Source organism: Oncorhynchus keta, chromosome 19, assembly GCF_023373465.1.
Source record: "Oncorhynchus keta strain PuntledgeMale-10-30-2019 chromosome 19, Oket_V2, whole genome shotgun sequence".
NCBI lineage: Eukaryota > Metazoa > Chordata > Actinopteri > Salmoniformes > Salmonidae > Oncorhynchus > Oncorhynchus keta.
This window is the reverse complement of record NC_068439.1, coordinates 24,099,092-24,126,011: the sequence shown is the minus strand read 5'-3', so window position 1 is coordinate 24,126,011 and position 26,920 is coordinate 24,099,092. Positions and strand designations below refer to the sequence as shown.

The 26,920-nt window shown below is 42.2% G+C and overlaps 1 protein-coding gene across 3 annotated transcripts; it reads right to left on the bottom strand.

The window, feature by feature from the left end:
- Positions 1 to 603: 603 nt before the first annotated feature.
- On the bottom strand, positions 604 to 26,348 carry LOC118371966 (mannosyl-oligosaccharide 1,2-alpha-mannosidase IC-like). Of its 3 annotated transcripts, XM_052470065.1 has the most exons (13): positions 25,430 to 26,348; positions 25,039 to 25,192; positions 23,091 to 23,187; positions 22,791 to 22,906; positions 22,354 to 22,434; positions 20,280 to 20,374; positions 15,119 to 15,242; positions 14,890 to 14,983; positions 14,626 to 14,741; positions 14,122 to 14,341; positions 3,858 to 4,030; positions 1,518 to 1,633; positions 604 to 1,172 (listed from the first exon to the last, which is right to left on the bottom strand). In XM_052470065.1, exons 2-13 carry the CDS (start codon positions 25,039 to 25,041, stop codon positions 1,034 to 1,036), a joined length of 1,374 nt encoding a protein of 457 aa, XP_052326025.1. In that variant the 5' UTR covers positions 25,042 to 25,192; positions 25,430 to 26,348; the 3' UTR covers positions 604 to 1,033. The 3 variants fall into 3 exon arrangements, with proteins under 3 accessions (XP_052326025.1, XP_035613546.1, XP_035613547.1); XM_035757653.2 differs by lacking the exon at positions 25,039 to 25,192; XM_035757654.2 differs by lacking the exons at positions 25,039 to 25,192; positions 25,430 to 26,348 and adding an exon at positions 23,681 to 23,700.
- Between the last annotated feature and the right edge of the window lie 572 nt (positions 26,349 to 26,920).

The window sequence follows — 26,920 nt, the reverse complement described above, 5'->3', positions numbered from 1 at the left end:
TATTTGCAGATATGCAATGACACCAGGGTTCAATTCCTGAATCTACACATTTTGTCTTCCTTTAATATATCTCCGTTTCCCATCTATCAAATAAAGCATGTAACCTACTATTTTAAAATCAGTAGCCTATCTTAATATTACAGAAATTAATAAATGACTATTGATTATGAAAGTGTCAGATTTGTAATCAACTGAGCCATCAGGGAAGAAATCAAATATTACTTTTTCCAAGTCATTTTAAGTAATGAAGGGTAAGCTAATTTATAGTGCACATGTAGAGAAAGTAAGAGGGAGGTGGTAGTTGTGAGCATGTAATCATTTTCACTAAGCTCTCTGTTCCCAATTTCCCTCTTTCTCCTGGGACTGCAGCTTTCTATTAATCAATTTCCAAGCCATGGATCATGTTCAGGATAGAAATTGATCGATGAGGAGTGTTTTGCATCGCGAGTCAGAGAAGTGCTGAAATCCATCAGAAATATTTACATTTATATTTTAGTCCTTTACCAGACACTTTCCAGAGTGACTTACAATTAGTGAAATTATCTGATAATAAAATTAACTAGCATGGACAGAAAATCCTACACTGAAAAAACAACATTTTTTATCATAGCAGACAGATTTAATGCACAATGGACCTATCACAAATAAATATTGACACTCAGACAGCTGATGTTCAGCTCATTCCCTGTGATATGGGAATTTCCCTCACAGAGGCAAAAGAAGTAGATATATATACACACTCATTGTTGGTTTCTGATGATTCACAGAAACAAAAACAGCTTTCACAGTGAAGACAAAATCAGTTCAACAGTATCCACAGGAGATATGTGTCTCACTGACCATCCATCTCCTGCAGTTTAATCAAAGTGACTAGGGCCAGAAAGGGGGCCCCCAATCATTTCTTAGGGCTTTTTGAGGCCAGGCCTCAGAGATAAAAACATAAAGGCAAAATGTTTGGGCCAAACACTGGAGCTAAGCCTGACAATGAACATACACCATATATGGTCCATTTCAAAGGAGCCCTATAAGCCTGTCAATGAGTCCAATTGGGTCTGTGTCCTCTCTCCTGAGAGCAGTTCCTGGGGATGACAGGTAGAGGGTGTGCTTCTGTGTTAAACACCCAGTCCTTCAGAGGCAGGAGATCGTCGTCAGAGAACAGCAGGTAGAGATACCTATAACACACCAGAGAAAGAGGACAGAGGAGGAGAGGAAAACACTATTAAAATTATGTACAAAAGGAAGCAAACACTGACACATATTACAAACTCTATACAATAAATGTACAATAGCGCTATGTTATGGTTATTGCTAGTGTAAAGCGCAGAGAAAATACGAAGATAGAGAAGGGAGGACAGGAAAACACAATTAAGATGAGATATATAGACAGGGACAAAGTAAAAACAGACAGAGATGACAAACTCTGTACAATACTGTTATGTTATGGTTATTGCTAATGAAAAACACAGAGAAATGACAAAGATAACACACGTGATGCTTGTATCTTTTCCTTCACTCACTTGAGTGTTTCTGCCAGAAAGAAACTCTGCTGTAAATTGTCGTGTTGGATTATATGGCCGTAGACATCAATGATACCAGAGAACCCTGTGGCAAGTCGACAGTGTTGCTCCAGAGCCTGTAAAATAAAAGTACAATCCCATCTTCAACTAACCACAAAAAAAAGTAAAGTAAAAGAAAGTATTCCGACCCTTTGACTTTTCCCATATTTGATGTTACAGCCTTATTCTAAAATGGATTAAAAATACAATTTCCTCAGCAATCTACACACAATATCCCATAATGACAAAGTGAAAACAGATTTTTTGATTTTTTTTGCAAATGTTTTACAAATAAACAACAGAAATACCTTATTTACATAAGTATTCGGACCCTTTGCTATGAGACTCGAAATTGAGCTCAGGTCCATCCTGTTTCCATTGATCATCCTTGAGATGCTTCTACAACTTCATTGGAGTCCACCTGTGGTAAATTCAATTGATTGGACATGATTTGGAAAGGTACACACCTGTCTATATATAAGGTCCCACAGTTGACAGTACAAGTCAGAGCAAAAACCAAGCCATGACGTCGTAGGAATTGTCCGCAAAGCGCCGAGACAGGATTGTGTCGAGGCACAGATCTGGAGAAGGGTACCAAAGCATTTCTGCAGCACTGAAGGTCCATAAGAACACAGTGGCCTCCATGATTCTTAAATGGAAGAAGTTTTGAACCACCAAGACTCTTCCTTTAGCTGGCCGCTTGGCCAAACTGAGCAATCGGGGGAGAAGGGCCTTGGTCAGGGAGGAGACCAAGAACCTGATGGTCACTCTGACAGAGCTCTAGAGTTCCTCTGTGGAGATGGGAGAACCTTCCAGAAGGACATCCATCTCTGCAGCACTCCACCAATTAGGCCTTTATGGTAGAGTGGCCAGAAGGAAGCCACTCCTCACCAAAAGGCACATGACAGCCTGCTTGGAGTTTGCCAAAAGGCATCTAAAGACTCTCAGACCATGAAAAACAAGGTTCTCTGGTCTGACGAAAGCAAGATTGAACTCTTTGGCCTGAATGCCAAGCGTCACGTCTGGAGGAAACCTGGCACCATCCCTACGGTGAAGCACAGTTGTGGCAGCATCATGCAGTGGGGATGTTTTTCAGCGGCAGGGACTGGGAGACTAGTCAGGATCGAGGGAAAGATGAACAGAGCAAAGTACAGAGAGATCCTTGATGAAAACCTGCTCCAGAGCGCTCACAACCTCAGACTGGGGCGAAGGTTCACTTTCCAACAGGACAACGACCCTAAACACACAGTGAAAATAACGCAGAAGTGGCTTTGAGACAAGTCTCTGAATGTCCTTGAGTGGCTCAGCCAGAGGCCGGACTTGAACCCGATCTAACATCTCTGGAGAGACCTGAACATAGCTGTGCAGCAACGCTCACCATCAAACTTGACAGAGCTTAAGAGGATCTGCAGAGAAGAATGGGAGAAACTCCCCAAATACAGGTGTGTCAAGCTTGTAGCGTCATACTCAAGAAGACACCAGGCTGTAATCGCTGCCAAAAGTGTTTCAACAAAGTACTGAGTAAAGGGTCTGAACACATACATTACCGTTCAAAAGTTTGGGGTCACTTAGAAATGGCCTTGTTTTTGAAAGAAAAGCAAATGTTTTTGTCCATTAAATCAGAAATACAGTGTAGACATTGTTAATGTTGTAATGACTACTGTAGCTGGAAACAACTGAATTGTAATGGAATATCTAAATAGGCGTACCAAGGCTCATTATCAGCAACCATCACTCCTGTGTTCCAAAAGCACATTGTGTTAGTTAATCCAAGTTTATAATTTAAAAAAGTCTAATTTATCATTAGAAAACCCTGTTGCAATTATGTGAGCACAGCTGAAATGTGTTGTGCTGATAAGAAGCAATAAAACTGGCCTTCTTTACACTAGTTGAGTATCTGGAGCATCAGCATTTGTGGGTTCGATTACAGGCTCAGAATGGCCAGAAACAAAGACATTTCTTCTGAAACGCATCAGTCCATTCTTGTTCTGAGAAATGAAGGCTATTCCAATGCGAGAAATGGCCAAGAAACTGAAGATCTTGAACAACGCTATATACTACTCCCTTCACAGAACATCGCAAACTTGTTCTAAAATGTCATATTTAGTTTTTTAAAAACGTTTAATAAATTAGCAACAAAAAAAAACTTATTGCATTGTCATTATGGGTTAGTGTGTGTAGATTGTTGAGGGGGAAAAAACAACTTAATCAATTTTAGAACAAGGCTGGAATATAACAAAATGTGGAAAAAGTCAAGGGGTCTGAATACGTTCCAAAGGCACTGTAAATGTATGGCCTCACCTCCAGAGCCTCCCAGCCCCACTCTCTGTACTTGGGGTCATGGGTCAGTCTCCACATGTACATGTAGCTCTCCACGACCTCTGGCCTCAGGATGTAATGCCTTTCGTTTACTCTGGGTGCTGTAGCCTCCGCTCCATCATCAAACCGGAACACCTCTGGGCCCAGTTTAGTGGCTGTTGGATTTTTAGGTTGGATTAGAATGGACAATGCATTATACTAAACGTATTGTTTGATCTCCAGCACCTGTTGAGGAAACACTGGATATGCATATATGTAATATTTGTCATATTGTGCATATTTAATATTTTTTGTATTGTGCATATTTAATATTTTATTATTGTGCATAATTATGTAATATGCTAGAGAATAGTCATATTACAGAGAAAGCTGTATGAATACAATTGTTTCTGCCAAGGTGCTAAACTCAGGGATTGAGACCGGGGTTCAATCCCTGGGCAGTATGTACCTAGAGAAGGGAGCGTTACAGCTAGATCACACCCTACAATCTTACAGGTTCACTTTATTCCCTGCAACTACTTGCAGATGTTCCTATAATACTTTATACTTATATAAATATACTTCTACTCTAGATGTCCCTGGATGTCTATAGGCTACCCATATGCATATCTGTAAACACAGTACCAGTCAAAAGTTTGGACACACCTACTCATTAAAAGGGGTTTTATTTGGACTATTTTCTACATTGTAGAATAATAAGACATCAAAGCTATGAAATAACACATATGGAATCATGTAGTAACCAAAAAGGTGTTATACAAATCAAAACATACGGTATAATCTTCAAAGTAGCCACCCTTTGCCTTGATGACAGCTTTGCACATCGTTGGCATTCTTTCAACCATCTTCACAAAGAGTTCCCACATATGCTGAGCACTTGTTGGCTGCTTTTTCCTCCAAACTAATCCCAAACCATCACAATTGAGTTGAGTTCGGGTGATTGTGGAGGCCAGAACATCTGATGCAGCACTCCATCACTCTCCTTGGTCAATTAGCCCTTACACAGTCTGGAAGTGTGTTTTGAGTCATTGTCCCGTTGAAAAACAAATGATAGTTGAACTTAGCGCAAACCATATGGGATGGCATATCACTGTCAAATGCTGTGGTTGCCATGCTGGCTAAGTGTGCCTTGAATTCTAAATAAATCACTGACAGTATCACCAGCAAAGCACCCCCACACCATCACACCTCCTCCATGCTTCACGGTGGGAACCACACATGCGGAGATCGTCATTTCACCTACTCTGCGTCTCACAAAGACACAGCGGCTGGAACCAAAAATCTCACACCTGGACTCATCAGAACAAAGGACAGATTTTCACCAGTCTAATGTCCATTGCTTGTGTTTCTTGGTCCAAGCAAGTCTCTTCTTCTTATTGGTGTCCTTTAGTAGTGGTTTCTTTGCAGAAATTTGACCATGAAGGCCTGATTCACGCAGTCTCCTTGAACAGTTGAGGTGTGTCTGTTACTTGAACTCTGTGAAGCATTTATTTGGGCTGCAATCTGAAGTGCAGTTAACTCTAATGAACTTATCCTCTGCAGCAGAGGTAACTCTGGCTCTTCTTTTCCTGTGGCGGTTCTCATGTGATCCAGATTCATCATAGCGCTTGATTGTTTTTGCGACTGCACTTGAAGAAACTTTCAAAGTTCTTGACATTTTCCGGATTGGCTGAACTTCATGTCTTAAAGTGATGATGGACTGTCGTTTCACTTTGCTTACTTGAGTTGTTCTTGCCATAATATGGACTTGGTCTTTAACCAAATAGGGCTATCTTCTGTATACCACCCCTACCTTGTCACAACACAACTGATTGGCTCAAACGCATTAAGAAGGAAAGCAATTCCACAAACGATCTTTTAAGGCAAACCTGTTAATTGAAATGCATTCCAGGTGACTACCTCGTGAAGCTGGTTGAAAGAATGCCAAGAGTGTGCACAACTGTCATCAAGGCAAAGGGTACCTACTTTGAAGAATCTCAAATATAAAATAGATTGTTTAGATTTATGAGGGGGGGAAACGATTGAATCCATTTCAGAATAAGGCTGTAATGTAACAAAATGTGGAAAAAGCCGAAGAACATGGCTGACATTTTACGTTCTCCAAACCAATTGTGCAATTTTTATAATTTTTTGCCTTTTGTGTAACTTTTTATTTTATTTTTACTTATTGTTTACATAATATTGCTGCTACCGTCTCTTATGACCAAAAATAACTTCTGGACATCAGAAAAGCGATTACTCAACACAGACTGGAAGAAACTTTTTCCTTTAATGAGTCTGACGAGAAGGATGTCCTGCTGTCAATAGAACAGACCCAGATCCATGCCTTTTGCGTGAAGAAAAGATGCAGGAAAAGGGGAAGCAAATCGGGGATCTTTCTGAGAAGCCGGAGGCGAGCGAGTAAACTCCCAATGCCTTCCATTCTCCTTGCTAACATGCAATCGTTAGAAAATTAAATTGATGATCTACTATTAGGGGCGGCAGGGTAGCCTAGTGGTTAGAACGTTGGACTAGTAACCGGAAGGTTGGGTTAACTGCCTGAACAGGCAGTTAACCCACTGTTCCTAGGCCGTCATTGAAAATAAGAATTAGTTCTTAACTGACTTGCCTAGTTAAATAAAGGTAAAATAAAAAATAAAAATAAAATTAAGATTATCCTACCAAGAGGACATTAAACATCTGTTTCACAGAGACGTAACTGAACGAAGAAACAGACCATTTCGAGCTGGCGGGATTTTCTATGCACCGGCAGAACGGAGACGCTACCTCTGGTAAGACAAGGGGTGGGGGTGTCTTTTTGTCAATAACAGCTGGTACGCGATGTCTAATATTAAAGAAGTCTTGAGGTATTGCTCGCCTGAGGTAGAGTACCTTACCACACTATCTACCAAGAGAGTTCTCATCTGTATTATTCGTAGCCGTCTATTTACCACCACAAAGCGAAGCCAGCTCTCAACCAACTCTATCAGGCCATAATCAAAGAAGAAAATGCTCACCCAGAAGAGGCGCTCTTAGTGGCCGGGGACTTTAATGCAGGCAAACTTAAAATCAGTTTTACCACATTTTTACCAGCATGTCACATGTAACCAGGGAAAACACAATCCTAGCCCAACTTTACTCCACACACAGAGATGCATACAAAGCTCTCCCCCGCCCTTCATTTGGCAAATCTAACCACAATTCTATCCTCCTGATTCCTGCTTACAAGCAAAAACTAAAGCAGGGAGTACCAGTGACTCACTCAATACGGAAGTGGTCAGATGACGCGGATGCAACACTACAGGACTGTTTTGCTAGCACAGACTGGAATATGTTCCGGGATTCATCTAATGGCATTTAGGAACACACCACCTCAGTCATCGGCTTCATCAATAAGTGCATCGATGATGTCATCCCCACAGTGACTGAACGTACATATCCCAACCAGAAGCCATGGAATACAGGCAAAATCTGCATCGAGCTAAAGGCTAGAGCTGCCGCTTCAAGGAAAGGGAGACTAATCTGGACGCTTATAATAAATCCCTCTATGCCCTCAGACGAACCATCAAAAAAGCAAAGCGTCAATACAGGATTAAGATTGAATACTACTACACCGGCTCTGACGCTCGTACAATGTGGTAGGGCTTGAAAACTATTACGGACTACAAAGGGAAACCCAGACGCAAGCTGCCCAGCGACGCGAGCCTACCAGACGAGATAAATGCCGTTTATGCTCGCTTCCAGGCAAGCAACACTGAAGCATGCACGAGAGCACCAGCTGTTCTGGATGACTGTGTGATAACGCTCTCGGTAGCCGATGGGCCAGACGGATTACCAGGACGTGTACTCAAAGCATGCGCAGACCAACTGTCAAGTGTCTGCACTGACATTTTCAACCTCTCCCAGACCGAGTATGTAATACCTATGTTTCAAGCAGGCCACCATAGTCCCTTGCCCAAGGAAGCGAAGGTAACCTGCCTAAATGATTACCGCCCCGTGACACTCACGTAGGTAGCCATGAAGTGCTTTGAAAGGCTGGTCATGGCTCACATCAACAGCATCCTCCCGGACACCCTAGACCAACTCCAATTCGCATACCGCCCCAACAGATCCATAGATGACGCAATCTCAAACGCACTCCACACCGCCTTTTCTCACCTGGGCAAAAGGAACACCTATGTGAGAAGGCTGTTCATTAACTACAGCTCAGCGTTCAACACCATAGTGCCCACAAAGCTCATCACTAAGCTAAAGACTCTGGGATTAAACACCTCCCTCTGCAACTGGATCCTGGACTTTCTGACGGGCCGCACTTAGGTGGTAAGAGTAAGCAACAACACGTCTGCCACGCTAATCCTTAATACCGGGGCCCCTTTGGGGTGTGTACTTAGTCCCCTCCTGTATTCCCTGTTCACCCACAACTGTGTGGCCAAACACGACTCCAACACCATCATTAAGTTTGCTGACGACACAATAGTGGTAGGCCTGATCACCGACAACGATGAGACGGCCTATAGGGAGGAGGTCAGAGAACTGGCAGTGTGGTGCCAGGATAACAACCTCTCCCTCAATATGAGCAAGACAAAGACCTGATCGTGGACTACAGGAAAAGGTGAGCCAAACAGGCCCCCATTAACCTGTCTAGGACTGGGATTCCACTAGCGGAACCCCTCGCCAACATCCATTGATATTGCAGGGTGCCAAATACAAATCAACAGAAATCTCAGAAATCAAATTTCTCAAACATTCAAGTACTAGGCACCATTTTAAAGATAACATTCTCGTTAATCCAGCCACAGTGACTGATTTCAAAAATGCTTTACAGCGAAAGCTCCACAAAGATTATGTTAGGTCACCACCAAGTCACAGAAAGAGCCAGCCATTTTTCCAGCCAAAGAGAGGAGTCACAAAAAGCACAAATAGAGATAAAATTAATCACTAACCTATGATGATCTTCATCAGATGGCAATCAAAGGACTTCATGTTACACAATACATGTATGTTTTGTTCAATAAAGTGCATATTTATATCCAAAAATCTCATTTTACATTGGCGTGTTATGTTCAGTATTTCCAAAACATGCAGTGATTTTGCAGAGAACCACATCAATTCACAGAAACACTCATTATAAATGTTGATGAAAATTCAAGTGTTATGCATGGAACTTTAGATACACTTCTCCTTAACTTGTTATGGCTGCAATCCCAATATCGGTATAAGTGTCACCAACAACCGCTGAATAGCATAGCACTACATACAATAAATATTACTATAAATATTTTATATTCATGAATTCACAAGTGCAATAAAGGAGTGGGAAGGTGAACGGAAAGGCTCTGGAGCAACGAACCGCCCTTGCTGTCTCTGCCTGGCCGGTTCCCCTCTTTCCACTGGGATTCTCTGCCTCAAACCCTATTACAGGGGCTGAGTCACTGGCTTACTGGGGCTCTCTAATGCCGTCCCTGGAAGGGGTGCGTCACCTGAGTGGGTTGATTCACTGATGTGGTCATCCTGTCTGGGTTGGTGCCCCCCCCCTGGGTTGTGCCATGGCGGAGATCTTTGTGGGCTTAACTCAGCCTTGTCTCAGGATGGTAAGTTGGTGGTTGAAGATATCCCTCTAGTGGTGTGGGGGCTGTGCTTTGGCAAAGTGGGTGGGGTTATATCCTTCCTGTTTGGCCCTGTCCGGGGGTGTCCTCGGATGGGGCCACAGTGTCTCCTGACCCCTCCTGTCTCAGCCTCCAGTATTTATGCTGCAGTAGTTTATGTGTCAGGGGGCTAGGGTCAGTTTGTTATATCTGGAGTACTTCTCCTGTCCTATTCGGTGTCCTGTGTGAATCTAAGTGTGCGTTCTCTAATTCTCTCCTTCTCTCTTTCTTTCTCTCTCTCTGAGGACCTGAGCCCTAGGACCATGCCCCAGGACTACCTGACATGATGACTCCTTGCTGTCCCCAGTCCATCTGGCCGTGCTGCTGCTCCAGTTTCAACTGTTCTGCCTTATTATTATTCGACCATGCTGGTCATTTATGAACATTTGAACATCTTGGCCATGTTCTGTTATAATCTCCACCTGGCACAGCCAGAAGAGGACTGGCCACCCCACATAGCCTGGTTCCTCTCTAGGTTTCTTCCTAGGTTTTGGCCTTTCTAGGGAGTTTTTCCTAGCCACCGTGCTTCTACACCTGCATTGCTTGCTGTTTGGGGTTTTAGGCTGGGTTTCTGTACAGCACTTTGAGATATCAGCTGATGTACGAAGGGCTATATAAATAAATTTGATTTGATTTGACATAGGAAAACACTGCTTAGCCTTTTGTTAATCCACCTGTCGTGTCAGATTTTGAAATTATGCTGTAAAGCGTAAGCAATCCAAGCGTTTGTGTAAGTTTATCGATCGCATTATAAAACATTAAGTACACAGCTACATCAGGTAGCTTGGTCACGAAAATCAGAAAAGCAATCAAATTAATTGTTTACCTTTGATGATCTTCGGATGTTTTCACTCACGAGACTCCCAATTACACAGCAAATGTTCCTTTTGTTCCATAAAGATTATTTTTAGATCCAAAATACCTCTGTTTGTTTGTCACGTTATGTTCAGAAATCCACAGGACAGAGCGGACACGACAACACAGACAAATTCCAAATAGTTTCCATAATGTCCACAGAAACATGTCAAACATTTTTTATAATCAATCCTCAGGTTGTTTTTAAAATATATAATCGATAATATATCAACCGCAAATGTCTTTCACAGTAGGAGAGGGAAAAGCAAAAGCTATCCAAATTCTGTTGCGCGAGCAAAACTCATGTGACCACTTGACGCAATGTTATCGTTCTGGCTCATTTTTCAAAACAAAAGCCTGAAACTATGTCTGAAGACTGTTGACACCTTGAGGAAGCGATAGGAAAAGGAATCTGGTTCATATCCCTTTAAATGGAGCAAAGGGAGGCTAAGGAACATGGGAGTTTTCAAAATAGAAGCCACTTCCTGTTTTGATTTTCCTCAGGGTTTCGCCTGCAATATCAGTTCTGTTATACTCACAGATAATATTTTGACAGTTTTGGAAACTTTAGAGTGTTTTCTATCCAATACTACTAATAATAATATGCTTATATTAGCAACTGAGACTGAGAAGCTGGCCGTTTACAATGGGCACCGTTTCATCCAAGCTACTCAATACTGCCCCTGCAGCCATAAAAAGTTAATGCAACCACTGTAAACGCGCGTTCAGGTCCAGCCAAACGTCGGACGAAAAGTTAAAAAAGTTCTATTACTGGTCGTAGAAACATATCAAACTACGTATAGAATCAATCTTTAGGATGTTTTTATCATAAATGTTCAATAATGTTCCAACCGGAGAATTCCATTGTCTGTAGAAAAGCAATGGAACGAGAGCTACCACTCATGTGAATGCACGTGACTGAGATCGAGGCTGCTGCCAGACCTCTGACTCAATCCCCTCTCATTCGGCCCCCCTTCACAGTAGAAGCCTGAAACAACATTCTAAAGATGACTGACATCTAGTGGAAGCCTTAGGAAGTGCAAAATGACCCATATCCCACTGTGTATTCGATAGGGGCTGAGTTCAAAAACTACAAACCTTAGATTTACCACTTCCTGTTTGGATTTCTTCTCTGGTTTTTGCCTGTCATATGAGTTCTGTTATACTCATAGACATCATTCAAACAGTTTTAGAAACTTCAGATTACGCATTATCGGGCAGCAGGTTAGCCTAGTGGTTAGAGCGTTGGACTAGTAACCGAAAGGTTGCAAGTTCCTGAGCTGACAAGGTACAAATCTGTCGTTCTGCCCCTGAACAGGCAGTTAACCCACTGTTCCTAGGCCATCATTGAAAATAAGAATTTGTTCTTAACTGACTTGCCTAGTTAAATAAAGGTAAAATAAATAAATAAAATTATCCCAGCATTCAAACCATCACACAATATGGTCAAAAAACGGTTTTCAAATACTTGGACTTCCCGGATCGGGAAGAGCACCATGGTAACAAGGAGAAAGAGAACAAATTCATGTTTAAAAAGCAAGGGGGTACGGTACATCATACCGTGATCCATTTGGCGTCAATCTGTCTGTTACAAACATACAAGTAAAAGTTACTCCTCCCACTGCAAAGGAGGGAGAATCAGTCCTGATCTCCTTTTGCAAGACTTCCTGTCCAAACTTTAGCTATTTCGTCCAAGTCCAAGGTCACGTTTCTACAGGCAGTCAGAAAAGGGCATTCAGGCAGCTACTTCTTTATTGTAAGAGGCTTTGAGAATTTCACTTATTGTGAAATATGGCCCCAAGAACACTTCAGTGTCAGTCAGTGGTAAAATAGAGGAGGGCAGTCCGTGACTCTGACCTGCAGCAGTGATTCCAACCCACCAGTGAAGTCTTAAACGTGGTACATGAGCAATAGGACTGAAGTCGTACAGACAGGAGAAGGTACATAAGTGTCAGTCTGGGAGGCATGATCCAGTACTAATGTATGGCTGAGAACAAGATATGAGCTCAGAACTCTACCCTCTTGGACCTTAACATAGGTTTGTCTTCACAGTGTCTGTTTTGCTTTCTGTACTGGCTGTGACTTTCTGTACTGGCTGTAAAGCTTGAGTTCTCATCTACTGTACACTGAAGAGGAGAAGCAGGAAGTGATGTCAGAGAAGGAAGTGATGTTAGAATAGGAAGTGATGTCAGAGGAGAAAGTGCTGTCAGAGGAGTTAGTGCTGTCAGATGTGAGTGTGAGGACCAGAGCCTCTATTTATGAAACCCTTGACAACATCTTCGCAGACCCTGATGAGTATGACGACATACAGCGTGACCCCTACACAGGCCTTCAGAGAGATCAGAGTGACACCTACACAGGCCTTCAGAGAGATCAGAGTGACACCTACACAGGCCTTTCAGAGAGATCAGGGTGACACCTACACAGGCCTTCAGAGAGATCAGAGTGACACCTACACAGGCCTTCAGAGAGATCAGAGTGACACCTACACAGGCCTTCAGAGAGATCAGGGTGACACCTACACAGGCCTTCAGAGAGATCAGGGTGACACCTACACAGGCCTTCAGAGAGATCAGGGCGACACCTACACAGGCCTTCAGAGAGATCAGGGTGACACCTACACAGGCCTTCAGAGAGATCAGAGTGACACCTACACAGGCCTTCAGAGAGATCAGAGTGACACCTACACAGGCCTTCAGAGAGATCAGGGTGACACCTACACAGGCCTTCAGAGATATCAGGGTGACACCTACACAGGCCTTCAGAGAGATCAGAGTGACACCTACACAGGCCTTCAGAGAGATCAGAGTGACACCTACACAGGCCTTCAGAGAGATCAGAGTGACACCTACACAGGCCTTCAGAGAGATCAGGGTGACACCTACACAGGCCTTCAGAGAGATCAGAGTGACACCTACACAGGCCTTTCAGAGAGATCAGGGTGACACCTACACAGGCCTTCAGAGAGATCAGAGTGACACCTACACAGGCCTTCAGAGAGATCAGAGTGACACCTACACAGGCCTTCAGAGAGATCAGGGTGACACCTACACAGGCCTTCAGAGAGATCAGAGTGACACCTACACAGGCCTTCAGAGAGATCAGGGTGACACCTACACAGGCCTTCAGAGATCAGGGTGACACCTTTTCACATACAATGGCAATATGAATGTCCCTCAAACATTTTCTCAAACCCCTAACTTCGTACTTAAGTTCCATATGACTTAATTGTGTCAGGTAAATATCTAAGGCAATGAAATTGAATAAAATGTGTAATGCTATATAATGTTATGTAAGAGATGTGACAATGTTATTGATCATGCTATTTATGAAAGCTTGTTAAGTATTAACTAATGGTAATTCATCATTAGTCCATCCTTTTAGTGGATTCATACTGTTAACACCTTTACATGTGACTAACTATTAAACCTGTCAAGAAATAACTAATGATGTAATGCCATATCTGGTTGGGGGTGGGGCTTTGTTGGAGCATAGGACTGAGATTGGTAGAGGATTTGTTGTTTGTTTTCGCCCTTCGCCTGCAAAATACTGAAAAGCCAAATAGAAAAACCTTGTTTAAAAAAGTATTAACTAATGGCGATTCATTTTGAATCCATCCTCTTTGTGGGGCCCTATAATAAAAACTGTTAAGACTTTAACTAATGAATTGTGAATATGCCATGACAGCATGTCAATTACAACACCCTATAAGGCATTTGATTGGGCTTTGAACTGTGTTTTGCGTATATATATAGATGTGTTCCTACGTGTACGCCTGTAGGACTCGTGGCAGGTATGGGTGATGTTAGCAGCCAGGTCCAGTTGGTGCTGCCTGGTCTCTGGACTGCCGTGTTCAGCCCCGATCCCGATCATCCCTCCAGAGAAGCAGGCCAGGTGACCCATCCTGTGGTCTAGGATACCCCCTCTCCACTCAGCCACGTAGATCAGCCCCCCAGGAGACCTCTGGACTAGGTTATTCTCTATGGCCTAAAGCAGTGTACAGTAGATGGTTATCATTAGTAAAAAACATGTGAAGAGTTTCATTCCAAAACGCGATATATCCATTTTCAGAAATGTTGGTAAATTGATATTAGTAAAAAAATATATATATTTTTCATCAAATGTCTTTGCCTCTTTTCGCGATCTCTCTTCTCCTGCTCTGTTCTATGGTTCTGTTCTTGTTCTCACGCTTCACCTATTGCTTTCCTGCTGTTATAGCATTATATGGCATAGCATGCAACCATAGACTGGCCATAGACTGGTATGTGTACCTCCAGTGCAGCATAGTACATTCTTTTAGCAACTTCATCTGTCCTGTCTGACATCAGGTAGGATTTTATTAGATACTCGTAGAAACTGTCACCAAGGGCCCCAATGGAGACATAATCTGAAAAAGATAAGCAATAACGCATGATCTGCCATGCCATGTAACACAAGTGGCTGTTCGCAGACAGGACAATAACATCAAAGAACAATGTAATCCCTCTTAGTTTAATGAAGGACTGCAATCACTCAATAGTCAGATGGTGACTTACGCTGTTCCCAATTCCCACTGACTTGGTTGAGAGCGTTTGGGTAGAGGCCACGTGGCTTGTCCAGCTGGTTCAGGTGTTTCCTAATATTCATAACCTGAGGGTGTAGAGAAGAGGGCGAGAGAGACAAAAAACAAGTTAATTTATTTAACAGTTGAGCTCATTACATCTGATTTTAAAGACTTGAAAACAAAAGCATTATATGTGAGGCTTGTGGAGTTACAGCACTCACCTTCTCGGTATAAATGGGATCATTGGTGAGTTCTGACAGATGAACAAACTCCAGATGCAGGGTTCCAAACTCTGCTAGAACACTGCTCCTCCCCAAATCCCCTCCGGACCACCTCCTGGAATCACTAAAACAGGAACAGACATGAGAGAGAAATGCTAGCCTGACAACTCACACTAAATTCCTCCGCTGCTTTGTCGTTTGCTACATACTTTAGTCTGAGACAGCCATCATTGAAGCCGTATGTGGTGACGTGGAGCGATTGGATCGTCTCTAACCAATCAGAGTATCAAAGCCAATTACGATTATTCAAACCGCCCACGCGTGTTCTGGCTTTAGCCCAACCCATTCTGTTTCTGGACCAATCAGACAGCCCTGAACTTGTTCACATTCGGTGAAGCGTTGGGGAGGTACTCAGATCCAGAACCATTCCGGAGACGTCCGTGGGCACGGAGTAGTGTTTTGCCGGTGCAAGGAGTCTGGGTAGCCAGGCAAGAGAAATGTAACATTTGAAACCTGCCTACTGTATTGTAGAAGTTGTACCAGCAATAACACATAAATTATGCATTGGGCACATTCAGAATTGTATGAACACAATGATCCTCCCAATTTGCAAGTTCTACATTTGTTGAAATGTGAGGGTGAAGTTGCTAATATTGTTCGGTTATCTGAATTACACCATGACATCCAGGGGTCTCTGAATTTTTTATATATAGGCCTAATAATAAAGATGTCATTTAAACTGTAAAAATGAATTTCCTTTTAATGTGGCATGAACACAACCAGTCATGATATTTTCATCTGGCTGTCAAACAAATCACTTCAAAAAGGTAGGCATGTTTGTCTACTACAAAATAATTCCAGCATTCAAACTGCATGGCATTTGATGAATGGAAATAGACATCTGTTACAAAACACCAAAAAGTGTGTCTAATGTCATTCAGTGATTTCCATTGATTAGGCCTAAATTAATTGATGTGTCTTGCTGACAAATTTATATTTTTTGTAGTTGGGACACCTGAAATGGGGCTGAAACTGTCCTGGGAAAAACGAGATGCTCTCCCTAACACACACTGTCAACATACTAGACTAGGCTACAATGTGTATTGAACCTCAAATACATTGGGGCAAAAAAGTATTTAGTGAGCCACCAATTGTGCAAGTTCTCCCACTTAAAAATATGAGAGAGGCCTGTATTTTTCATCATAGGTACACTTCAACTATGACAGACAAAATGAGAAATAAAAATCCAGAAAATCACATTGTAGGATTTTTAATGAATTTATTTGCAAATTATGGTGGAAAATAAGTATTTGGTTAATAACAAAAGTTTCTCTCAATACTTTGTTATATACCCTTTGTTGGCAATGACAGAGGTCAAACGTTTTCTGTAAGTCTTCACAAGGTTTTCACACACTGTTGCTGGTATTTTGGCCCATTCCTCCATACAGATCTCCTCTAGAGCAGTGATGTTTTGGGGCTGTTGCTGGGCAACACGGACTTTCAACTCCCTCCAAAGATTTTCTATGGGGTTGAGATCTGGAGACTGGCTAGGCCACTCCAGGACCTTGAAATGCTTCTTATGAAGCCACTCCTTCGTTGCCTGGGCGGTGTGTTTGGGATCATTGTTATGCTGAAAAACCCAGCCAAGTTTCATCTTCAATGCCCTTGCTGATGGAAGGAGGTTTTCACTCAAAATCTCACGGTACCTGGCCCCATTCATTCTCTCCTTTACACGGATCAGTCGTCCTAGTCTCTTTGCAGAAAGACAGCCCCAAAGCATGATGTTTCTACCCCCATGCTTCACAGTAGGTATGGTGTTCTTTGGATGCAACTCAGCATTCTTTGTCCTTCAAACACGACGAGTTGAGTTTTTACCAAAATGTTATATTTTGGTTTCATCTGACCATATGACATTCTCCCAATCTTCTTCTGGATCATCCAAATGCTCTCTAGCAAACTTCAGACGGGCCTGGACATGTACTGGCTTAAGCAGGGGGACACGTCTGGCACTGCAGGATTTAAGGCCCTGGCGGCGTAGTGTGTTACTGATGGTAGGCTTTGTTACTTTGGTCCCAGCTCTATGCAGGTCATTCACTAGGTCCCCCATGTGGTTCTGGGATTTTTGCTCACCGTTCTTGTGATCATTTTGACCCCACGGGTTGAGATCTTGCATGGAGCCCCAGATCAAGGGAGATTATCAGTGGTCTTGTATGTCTTCCATTTCCTAATAATTGCTCCCACAGTTGATTTCTTCAAAAAAAGCTGCTTACCTATTGCAGATTCAGTTTTCCCAGCCTGGTGCAGGTCTACAATTTTGTTTCTGGTGTACTTTGACAGCTCTTTCGTCTTGGCCATAGTGGAGTTTTGAGTGTGACTGTTTGAGGTCGTGGACAGGTGACTTTTATACTGATAACAAGTTCAAACAGGTGCCATTAATACAGGTAACAAGTGGAGGACAGATGAGCCTCTTAAAGAATTAGTTACAGGTCTGTGAGAGCCAGAAATCTTGTTTGTTTGTTTGTAGGTGACCAAATACTTATTTTCCACCATAATTTGCAAACAAATTCATTAAAAATCCTACAATGTGATTTTCTGGATTTACCCCCCTCATTTTGTCTGTCATAGTTGAAGTGTACCTATGATGAAAATTACAGGCCTCTCTCATCTTTTTAAGTGGGAGAACTTGCACAATTGGTGGCTGACTAAATACTTTTTTGCCCCACTGTATATGTAGGCCTACTGGTAGCCAGTGATGTAGCGGTAAAAAAAAAATGGGTAAACTCTGATTGATGGTCGCGGTAAAAAAAAAAGTAACTCTCCGTATACTTTCAATGCATTATTTAAAAAAAAAATATATATATATTTTTTTAAATGTGGGTAAATGGCATTTACTTGCTTTTACTCTCCACTAGGACTACACCAATGCCGATAGCCGAGCCTCTCAGCCAAGGCAATTTTAAAGACATCAACACACGCAAAATAGCCTACATTCAAAATAATAAGTTACTTGAATCTAAATCATGAGTTGTCCATAATTCATGAGTTAATGCTTGGGAGACTTCACAGATCATGTGACATAAAACACTACCTTTCTTTCCTTACATTAATGAGATTTATGACACTGTTATTTATCATTGTTAAGCATTTGACAATTGATTTAGAACATTGAACCTAAAACCTGTACGAACCATTGATCTTGGAGATCTCTGAAAATGCACTGTAAGTGTAACTATGCCTACGTAACATTTCATGATGTTTCGCTGTGAAAACAGTTCTCATGAGCACACAAATCCAAAATAATGTAAGCCTATGCCATTGCAAAATTGAATGCTTCTAACCGAAATAGTCAACTATAGGCCTACTGTCATTAATGTATAATTGTTGGATGGATTGGATGTGCATTGGTGTCTAGCTGTGGGCTAGTTGTCTCTTGATATTGTTGACCATCATCATCTGATCGAGGAAATAAAACAAATATTGATAGAACATACTGAAGCTAAATAAAATGGTCTGTGACTTCCGACGCAGAGATCACCAGTACCCTCGCGCATCTGAAAAACAAAACAACGAGCGCTCCAAACAGCTGACCGACAAAAGCAAACAATGACAAATCAACGGATAAATCAAATGCATTGGAATAAAGGCTATTTTTAACAAAGTCGCATGGCAAACAAATGTTGAAAATGAGAAAGTACAAAGGAACATCTACACATAAAGGAGGTTAGCTGAGGCCGAAATTCAGCACTACTGGATGGACAGCACCGCCACATAGAAATACATTTTCTAAACCATGACAGATAGGTGGGGGGTATTCATTTCATTGGTAAATATGAAAATAAAATATTCCAATGTATTTACCACTGCATTCTAAACAAATAGGAAACATGTCAAATTGACATTATTTTGAGACCCTCCCTAAAGTTGGACTTTTGTTGCATTTAGGGGATTTAACATCTCATTCAGGGGAGCTGAGCCCGACTCCCCCGTCATTCGCACCATGGTTAGCTGAATAACTTACATCCAACTCAAATTGGCTACGTAATATTTATGTACTAATGTATCATTTTCTCTGCTCTTCTGCAAAGGTGCTGGCTATCATGCTCTCTTAATGCACATGGTGGAAATATCAGTGTCTTGCCCTAAAATGAGTAATTTCACAGGCTTATTATTTCAGTGTTTATTGGAGGTAGCTGTAGTCAGACAGAATTATATGCAGTAAGCTCTAACCAGCTTTGATCACACAGAATAACCATTTCTAACTATGACAAGCCTTAATTGGCTAGGCGGATAAGAACTTGTTGTGACAGAAAAGCGTTGATTGGATAGAATTACCATTATAGGATGAGACAATCTATAGTTGTGTCTTGGATATCCTTCTTTTTGTCCAGTTGTCAGCAGACAGCACGGTTCATGTCTGAAATATTATTTTGTCTTTCTGATGAAAGAACCTGGAGAATAATCATAATGACAAGAGTCTATTCTGCAATAGATTAGGAGCAGATCCTGACCTGTTAGTCTTTCTCTTCGACCCAGACCTGTTCCTCATTCACTTCCATAATATTCTATATTTAGATCTGGAGGAGGAGGGGGATGTTGATCTTCCTCCACTCTGAGCCTCTGTCATTCCCAGACACCTGACACATCGATCCGAGATATGAATTCGACTGACAGCTGGGGAGAGGGAAGCTGACAGGCTGCCAGGAGCACCAGCTTAGCTTACCCTCCCTCTAATGGCCATGGCAGATTGCTTCACACTTCTCACTGACTTCACACTTACTTTCCCTAGGGACTAGGAGGGAGAGCTGGGCCATCAGGCAAAACTGAATATAATGACTCTCACTTCCGCAGTGAAAATGCATTTTGAGTAAAAAGGAACAGGATGGATTTCCTCTCTCGCTCCGATCCAAATGTCTTTTCCACTGTGGTTTTAATAGTATTACCGGGATTAGATAAATCCAGAGTTCATCAAGTGTAATGCATGATGACACACTGCAACTAATTAGATCACGATATATAGTCCTGCAATCTATTTACAGTCCAAGAATTACACTGCCTACAACAGCATAGCTACAATGTGTCAGTTTATGTATATTGCTTCAGTGAAGACTACCATGCTCCAGCAGAAGAGGTATTGTATACCAAACTAGGAAATGCTACCCACCCGGCCAGGTTGACAACTCCATGTGGTATGCCTGTGGGAGTGTTGAAGGCATGTAACAGACTTCTCCCCAGCTCCACCACTTTCCTTTTAAACACCTGGAGAGACAATAGAGCTGTTCAGTTCAGTCCAGTTAAATCAGTTCAGTTAAGTCAGTTCAGTTTGGTTGAGACAGCTCAGTTGAGTTTGGTTCAGTTGAGTTAATCTAAAGTAGTAGATGAGTGACTTTATGGGACAGCTCAGGGCTTCATGCCTTCTTCTATCCCTCTTCTCAGTGTCTGTCTGGTTGCAGGTGGGGTTTGGCAAGGGACAAGGAAAGGGGAGGAGTGTTGTAGTCTTCGTTGTAGTTCACCTTTTGTAGACTGCATCTAGTTCAAGCTCTTCTATGCTGAAACCACATGGTCAGTGCATCACTTTTCAGGAAGTGTTAATAACAGCTGTGGCAAAGTTGGTGTCCCATTTATCGTTTCCTGTCCTGCATATCCCCAAAGGAAGGGTGCCTAATGACTCTCCTTGTTGTATCCAGCAGGGCTACGACAATACCAGTGTTACACAAATTTTTACAAAGCAAAAATAAAAACACAAAGTCTTTGGTCCTTTAAAACCTGCTTTATGTCAAATATTGTGTTTGTTCTATAGCTTAGAAATAAATACAAGTGACTCTGGATGACAACATAATCATGTTTGTTTTCAACATTAAATCCCTCTTTATGTTTTGTTTCCATACCACAATACTAACAAATATCTCAACACTGGTATCATACCATGCCCTAATATCCAGGTGGACCACATAAGTATTATCTAATGATGCACAACATGTATAAATCCACAGGCACAGCTTGACAAACTCACAAAATATGACATGCAGCTAAAAGAAAGAATTTCACCAAAGTAAAGCCAAAGCTATTCAAAGAAGAGCTTAGGACACTGTGTGCCTGTAGCAGTGTTCCGTCTATCTGAAATGCTGCATTCTTTTAAAACAAATGACTGCCTCTGTGTGAGAAAAAAAGCAGCCAGCCACCACAAACAAGCAGTCTTGATATATATAAGCCTCAATATAAAAGTCAGAGAAAACTCTCTGCAGGATTTAATGAAACTGGTACTGTGATGAGTATGTTATGTTTACTTTCATTTCTGAAAAGACTGTATCAAGATAATAATCCAGCTCTCTCTTTACAATTATTTAAGGCTTGAACAAGTGTCCTTGAAATTGCACAGCCTGTAATCACATCAAGAACTGAGAGCACAACTTTGTCAAGAAAAGTGCTCTGGCAGAGGAAGGTAATACTGGTAGTCATGTTGCCATGGTAATCTGAAAATATACTGTCATCTCACCCAGTGTAATTGATCACCATACAAGGAGATAAACGGGCTGTTGGGAGCTGTCCATGGTGCCGAATGTCCTCCCAACGGTTATACCTGGGGCTGTATGTGTTAAATGTCTCAGAGCAGGAGTCCTGATCTAGGATCAGGTTCCCCCTGTCCATGTTATCGTAATCATTGTGATCTAAAAGGCTAAACTGATCCTAAATCAGCACTCCTGCTCTGAGACACTTGATACATACAGCCCCAGACTTTAAGACACTGTTTAATTAGAGAAGGCACAACTGAGCCCTAAAACAATATTCTTAATTACTTCATAGTCTGGTTCTTGATCCTGTTCCCAGCTGTGATAACTGACCATCCCCACAATGGATCAACTGCAATGGAATCATTCTACGACAGAGCCTGCTTAGTTCCGAAAAATAATGCCTTGATTGTGGATAAATTCCAGAACTCAATCAACCTACATAATTTCAGTGGTGTGTGTGGTATTGATGGAATTCTCTAATCTGTCCATTATCGATGCATTGTAGGATATATAAGTTTTGACAACTGCACACATCAACCAGGCGGTTCTCTTTGATTCTAGGTAATTTATTTGAACGGCCACATTATCAGGCAAGAGGATGTAGAGCTGTTTTCCGGAAGACAGATATCTTTAGGCCTCATAACGGTGGGAGACATTATAGCTGAGTAATACTGCTGTTAAGCAATGTATAAATGTGATGAATAAACTATGATGGATGGATCTCACCTCCTCTCCTGTTAGGTAGTAGGCAGAGAGCAGGCCACCCACGTAGCGGATATTCACTTCAAACAGAGACGCCTCTCCACCCTGTGGGGGGGGGAAAGAAAGAAAGAAAGAAAGAAAGAAAGAAAGAAAGAAAGAGAGATTGCTTTTCATTACAGACGATGGATACTTTCTATTGTGTCTGACGAGCTGTCGGAGGTTTGGTTCCAGGGTTATTTAAGGATGTTTTTAATTTTCTTCTCAGTGGGCATAATCTCCCTGCCTGAACCATGATTGATATGCAGGTCCAGCATTCTCAGAGTAACGTCCCTAGCGTCCCAGCATGTCTTGCACGCTGTTCTGGATTAGATTTAAACAGCTGGATTAGATTTAAAGTGGCCTATGTATAGCCCCACTGACAACATTAATTATTTGTAATAAGGGAAAAATGACCCACTTACTACATTGAGGTTCAGGTTGTTCTCCACCCACTCCTTGGCCTCCTGGTACTCTTCACCAAGCCCCATAATGTAGAGGGTATCAAGAGAGTCCACAATAGAGGCACCTCTTAACCCACCTGTGACACCAACACACCAACACACAATGGACTGCACTGCAGACTAGAAACATTTACTGCTATGGACTGCACTGCAGAGACATTAACTGCAGACATTAGTTTGTAAACTTTCATGTAGGTAGAGTATGTTCAGAAGCAGGGTACGGGTATGCCATATAGTACATCCAGGGAGCTATTTACTCACCAAATGTCCTGCCATCATTGCCATTCCTGGAGAGTGGTCGCAGCTCATTCTGCCCCCATGCGTAGCGCTTATAGTTGTCCCAAGCAAACTTCATCATCTGAAATAAAAATACATGTGGTAGAATCTCAGTGAAATAAGTATACTAGTTTTAGTGAATAACAAACAGATGACAACCTTTAATTAGCTTCAATATCAAAATTGAACAGCCCATTACAGTGGTTTCATAATCTCCATGAAATGATATCATTGCAATAGGATGAGGTCATTCAAAGAGTCAAATTTCTGTGATCTGAGGGCTCCCTCAGGAACCACCAGTGACATTAGTAACAACCAACACCCATTCATCTCCTCACCCTACTTATTCACGTGGCCTAGGCTAATGCATAGAATGGCTTTCACATTATATTATCGGAATATGCATCTAATTTTGCCAAACTAACTTCTCTCACCATGGGGTCTGTTTATATCTCAAGAGCTAATAACCTAGTCCATGAAACAACTCCTCTGCCTGCAGTCCTTGTCAACAATCTACCAACAGTGAGTCACAATAAGCAGTAACTGTACCGGTATATCAGTTTGTTTCTTATTACCTCTTGGCATAGATTAGCAGTTATCTTGAGGTAACTGTCAGTAACTGTGTGAGGGAAAGAAAAAGAGAACAAAAGAAAAAGGCTGTAGTTCTGTTGACACTGTCTCTGACTTTTGTGGTGATAGGACAATGTGTGAGACAGGTGGAGAGAGCAGGGAGAGATGAACTTTGGAGAGTATGTGTTGCTTTATTCATCAAAACAGCAGTACCAGTGAGGAAGACAGACTGGCCTATTCATGATATTTCACCGGTAAAGCCTTGGGGTTGACCTTTGTAATCAAGATGACCTATTCTGGATGGGATCTTTGGCACCTCTGAATCATCTGCCTTCAATAAAGCATCAGACGGCCTTATTTCCCCTCCAGAGGTTTGGTAATGACACGGAGCATCCATTGACCAGAACATTAGGAAGAAAGAAAGATCTTGAATAAAAATTGAAGGGGTTTTAGTTTGACATTTAAGCTTGCTTGGCTTTGTTGCAGCCGTGTCAATGTCATTTTATACTTCCTCACAATGAATATTCAAATGAGGCCAAAGATAAGTCACATTCTCCTTGCCAAGAAATGAACAAGAACCCAAGTTAGACCAATCTCTGGCAGTACAACTCTTAACTGATATGATACTGTAATAGCTTTCTGAAGTTTTGGGCCTCTATTTCTATGAAAGAAAGCTTCTGTTTGACTGTAAGTAGCCCTATTTAAAAACAGATCAAAAGAATAAAGGCTTCTGCTTCATTCAGGAGAATCGTGGCTGAATAGCAACATAGATCACTCAGTCTACAGTTGCTCTACAGTCATGGGCTTTGCAAATAGTTTGCCGGGTAAATAATATATCTCTATTCTCTGTTTGAATGAAAGAAGCTAGTGTATTGTGTGTGGGAATATTCACCCCCCTAGTTGCTGTGTGTGGGAATATTCACCCCCCTAGTTGCTGTGTGTGTGTGTGTGTGTGTGTGTGTGTGTGTGTGTGTGTGTGTGTGTGTGTGTGTGTGTGTGTGTGTGGCTTTGGAGACGTTTGTAATAAGTAGTGTCAGGTAAAGGCTAAGGTGAACAGCGGATGTGACTGTTGGGAGTCAGGATAATCATCATGTTTGACAGTCAGGAGGAGCCTGTGCCCCAGAATAAGGAGGTGCAATGTACGTCCTAAATGGCATCCTATCCCCTATATAGTGCACTACTACTCATAGGGCTCTGGTCAAAAATAGTGAAATATGTAGGGAATAGGTTACCATTTGGGACAGAGACCCAGTGTCTGGACAACTGGAGCAGCCCTGCCAATCAAACAGCATTACCTCAAGAGATCTGTACAGTAGGCTTTATGACCCCTGCACCCCACCTCTGCCAACCCACATACACTTACCATGCAGCAGCATTATTGACCTGGAGATTTGCAGCCTGTTGATGAATTTGTCTGGCTTTTCAAAAGATGCCAACTGCATTCCCTCATGGGCAACAGTGAAGAGACAGACAGACACCTTATCGTTTTCAGTCTGGGGGCTGTGCTAGAATCCAGGCTATTTAGTATAAAATTCACAATAGATCCTGATTAATTTAAAAGTGTGAATCATTGAGTAGACATACAGCCTCAAGCATGTTGTTGCCATTAACAGTTATTTTCTCAAAGACATTGATTGCTCAAGCTATTATTATCCTCCTGCCTTCTCCACATAAACCTGTCTGTAACACAGCGTTATCCTATCCTATTATGATACCATATGGCAATGCATAGGCCTATCACCACCGCCTCTTACCTCTTTGACTTTCTCCCGACGCTGCAGAGATTCAGGATCACTAGGTTTTCCATAATTTGCGCCGTATGGCGGTTTCAGCATACAATTCCTCAACTTCACTCTCACAGGTGAGCGCGCCCGACTCGATACCACCACGCCCCTTGTATGCACCTTGTCGTCGGCAGCGTCACCTTCAGACGTATGTTCCATTGAAACTGTTCCTTGACTACTTTCCTTGTTATTATTTGTCTGTTTTCCATTTGAAGATGAGAGTTGTGATTGTATACGTAGCACTCCAATATCGAACCGAGCGGTTCCAATGAGCCCAATGGGTGAGCTGGGCTGTGCACTTTGTCCATTCATCGAGTCGGTGATAACTGCCGAGTTGTCCGAATTATGTTGAAAAATACGTTTCAAACGAGATGTTTCAGGCAAAAAGAACAAAGCTCCAAATCCCAGACTTCCGAGAAACAGTAAGAATAGAAATGTCTGCGGTAAACGAAGCCCCACGAACGAAGTTTTACCTGCGAGCGTTTTGAAAATCATCTCGTCTCAGTTTGCCAACACAACAGCTACATTGTTGATAAAGTCAATTGTTGTCTCCTTACATTTTCCCTCGTGGCCGTTACAACATAAAGAAAATAATTGAACTTATTTAGTTTGAGTAGAATTCCAACGTTAAATCTTCCCAGAGTATGGCGATTTTATGAACGCACGAGCCATTCTTAATCAGGTCTCGTTCACTCAAGCGTGTTTAGAATTATGATCCACTGTACAGTACCCGTGTGAAGCTAGCCACAATAGTGGAATTTGTGGTTTGGCTACAAAATAATAGTCCCCAATTGAAACTGATGAACGGATACAAATAGTGTAATAATTTTACATTTTAGTAATTTAGCAGACGCTCTCGCCCATAGCGACTTGCAGTTAGTGCATTCATCTTAGGATAACTAGGTGGGACAAGCACATATCACAGGCATAGTAAGTAAACTTCTCAATAAAGTAGCTATCAGCAAAGTCTTAGCTAGATAGAGGGGGGGGGGGTATTTAAGATACTCTTTGAAGAGGTAGGGTTTCACATGCTCTGAGAAGATGGGCAGGGACTCTGCTGTCCTAGCTTCAGGAGGAAGCTGGTTCCACAATTGGTGTGCCATGACAGAGAAGAGCTTGGACTGGGTTAAGCTGCACTTCAGTAGGGGTGGGAAGGCCAAGAAACCGGAGGTGGCAGAACAGAGTGCTTGGGTTGGGGTGTAGGGTTTGAGTAGGGAGGGGCAGTTCCTCTTGCTGCTCCATAGGCAAGCACCAAGGTCTTGTAGTGGAAGCAAGCTTTGACTGGAGGCCAGTGGAGTGTGCAGGGGAGAACTTGGGAAGGTTAAAGACCTGGGTGGCTGCAGCGTTCTGGATAAATTGCAGGGATTTGATGGCACAAGCGGGGAGCCCAGCTGGGCTCCATATTTGGATTAGAGAATGCTAAACAACAATGGAATGTTGTTATATAACTTAAAAATACAC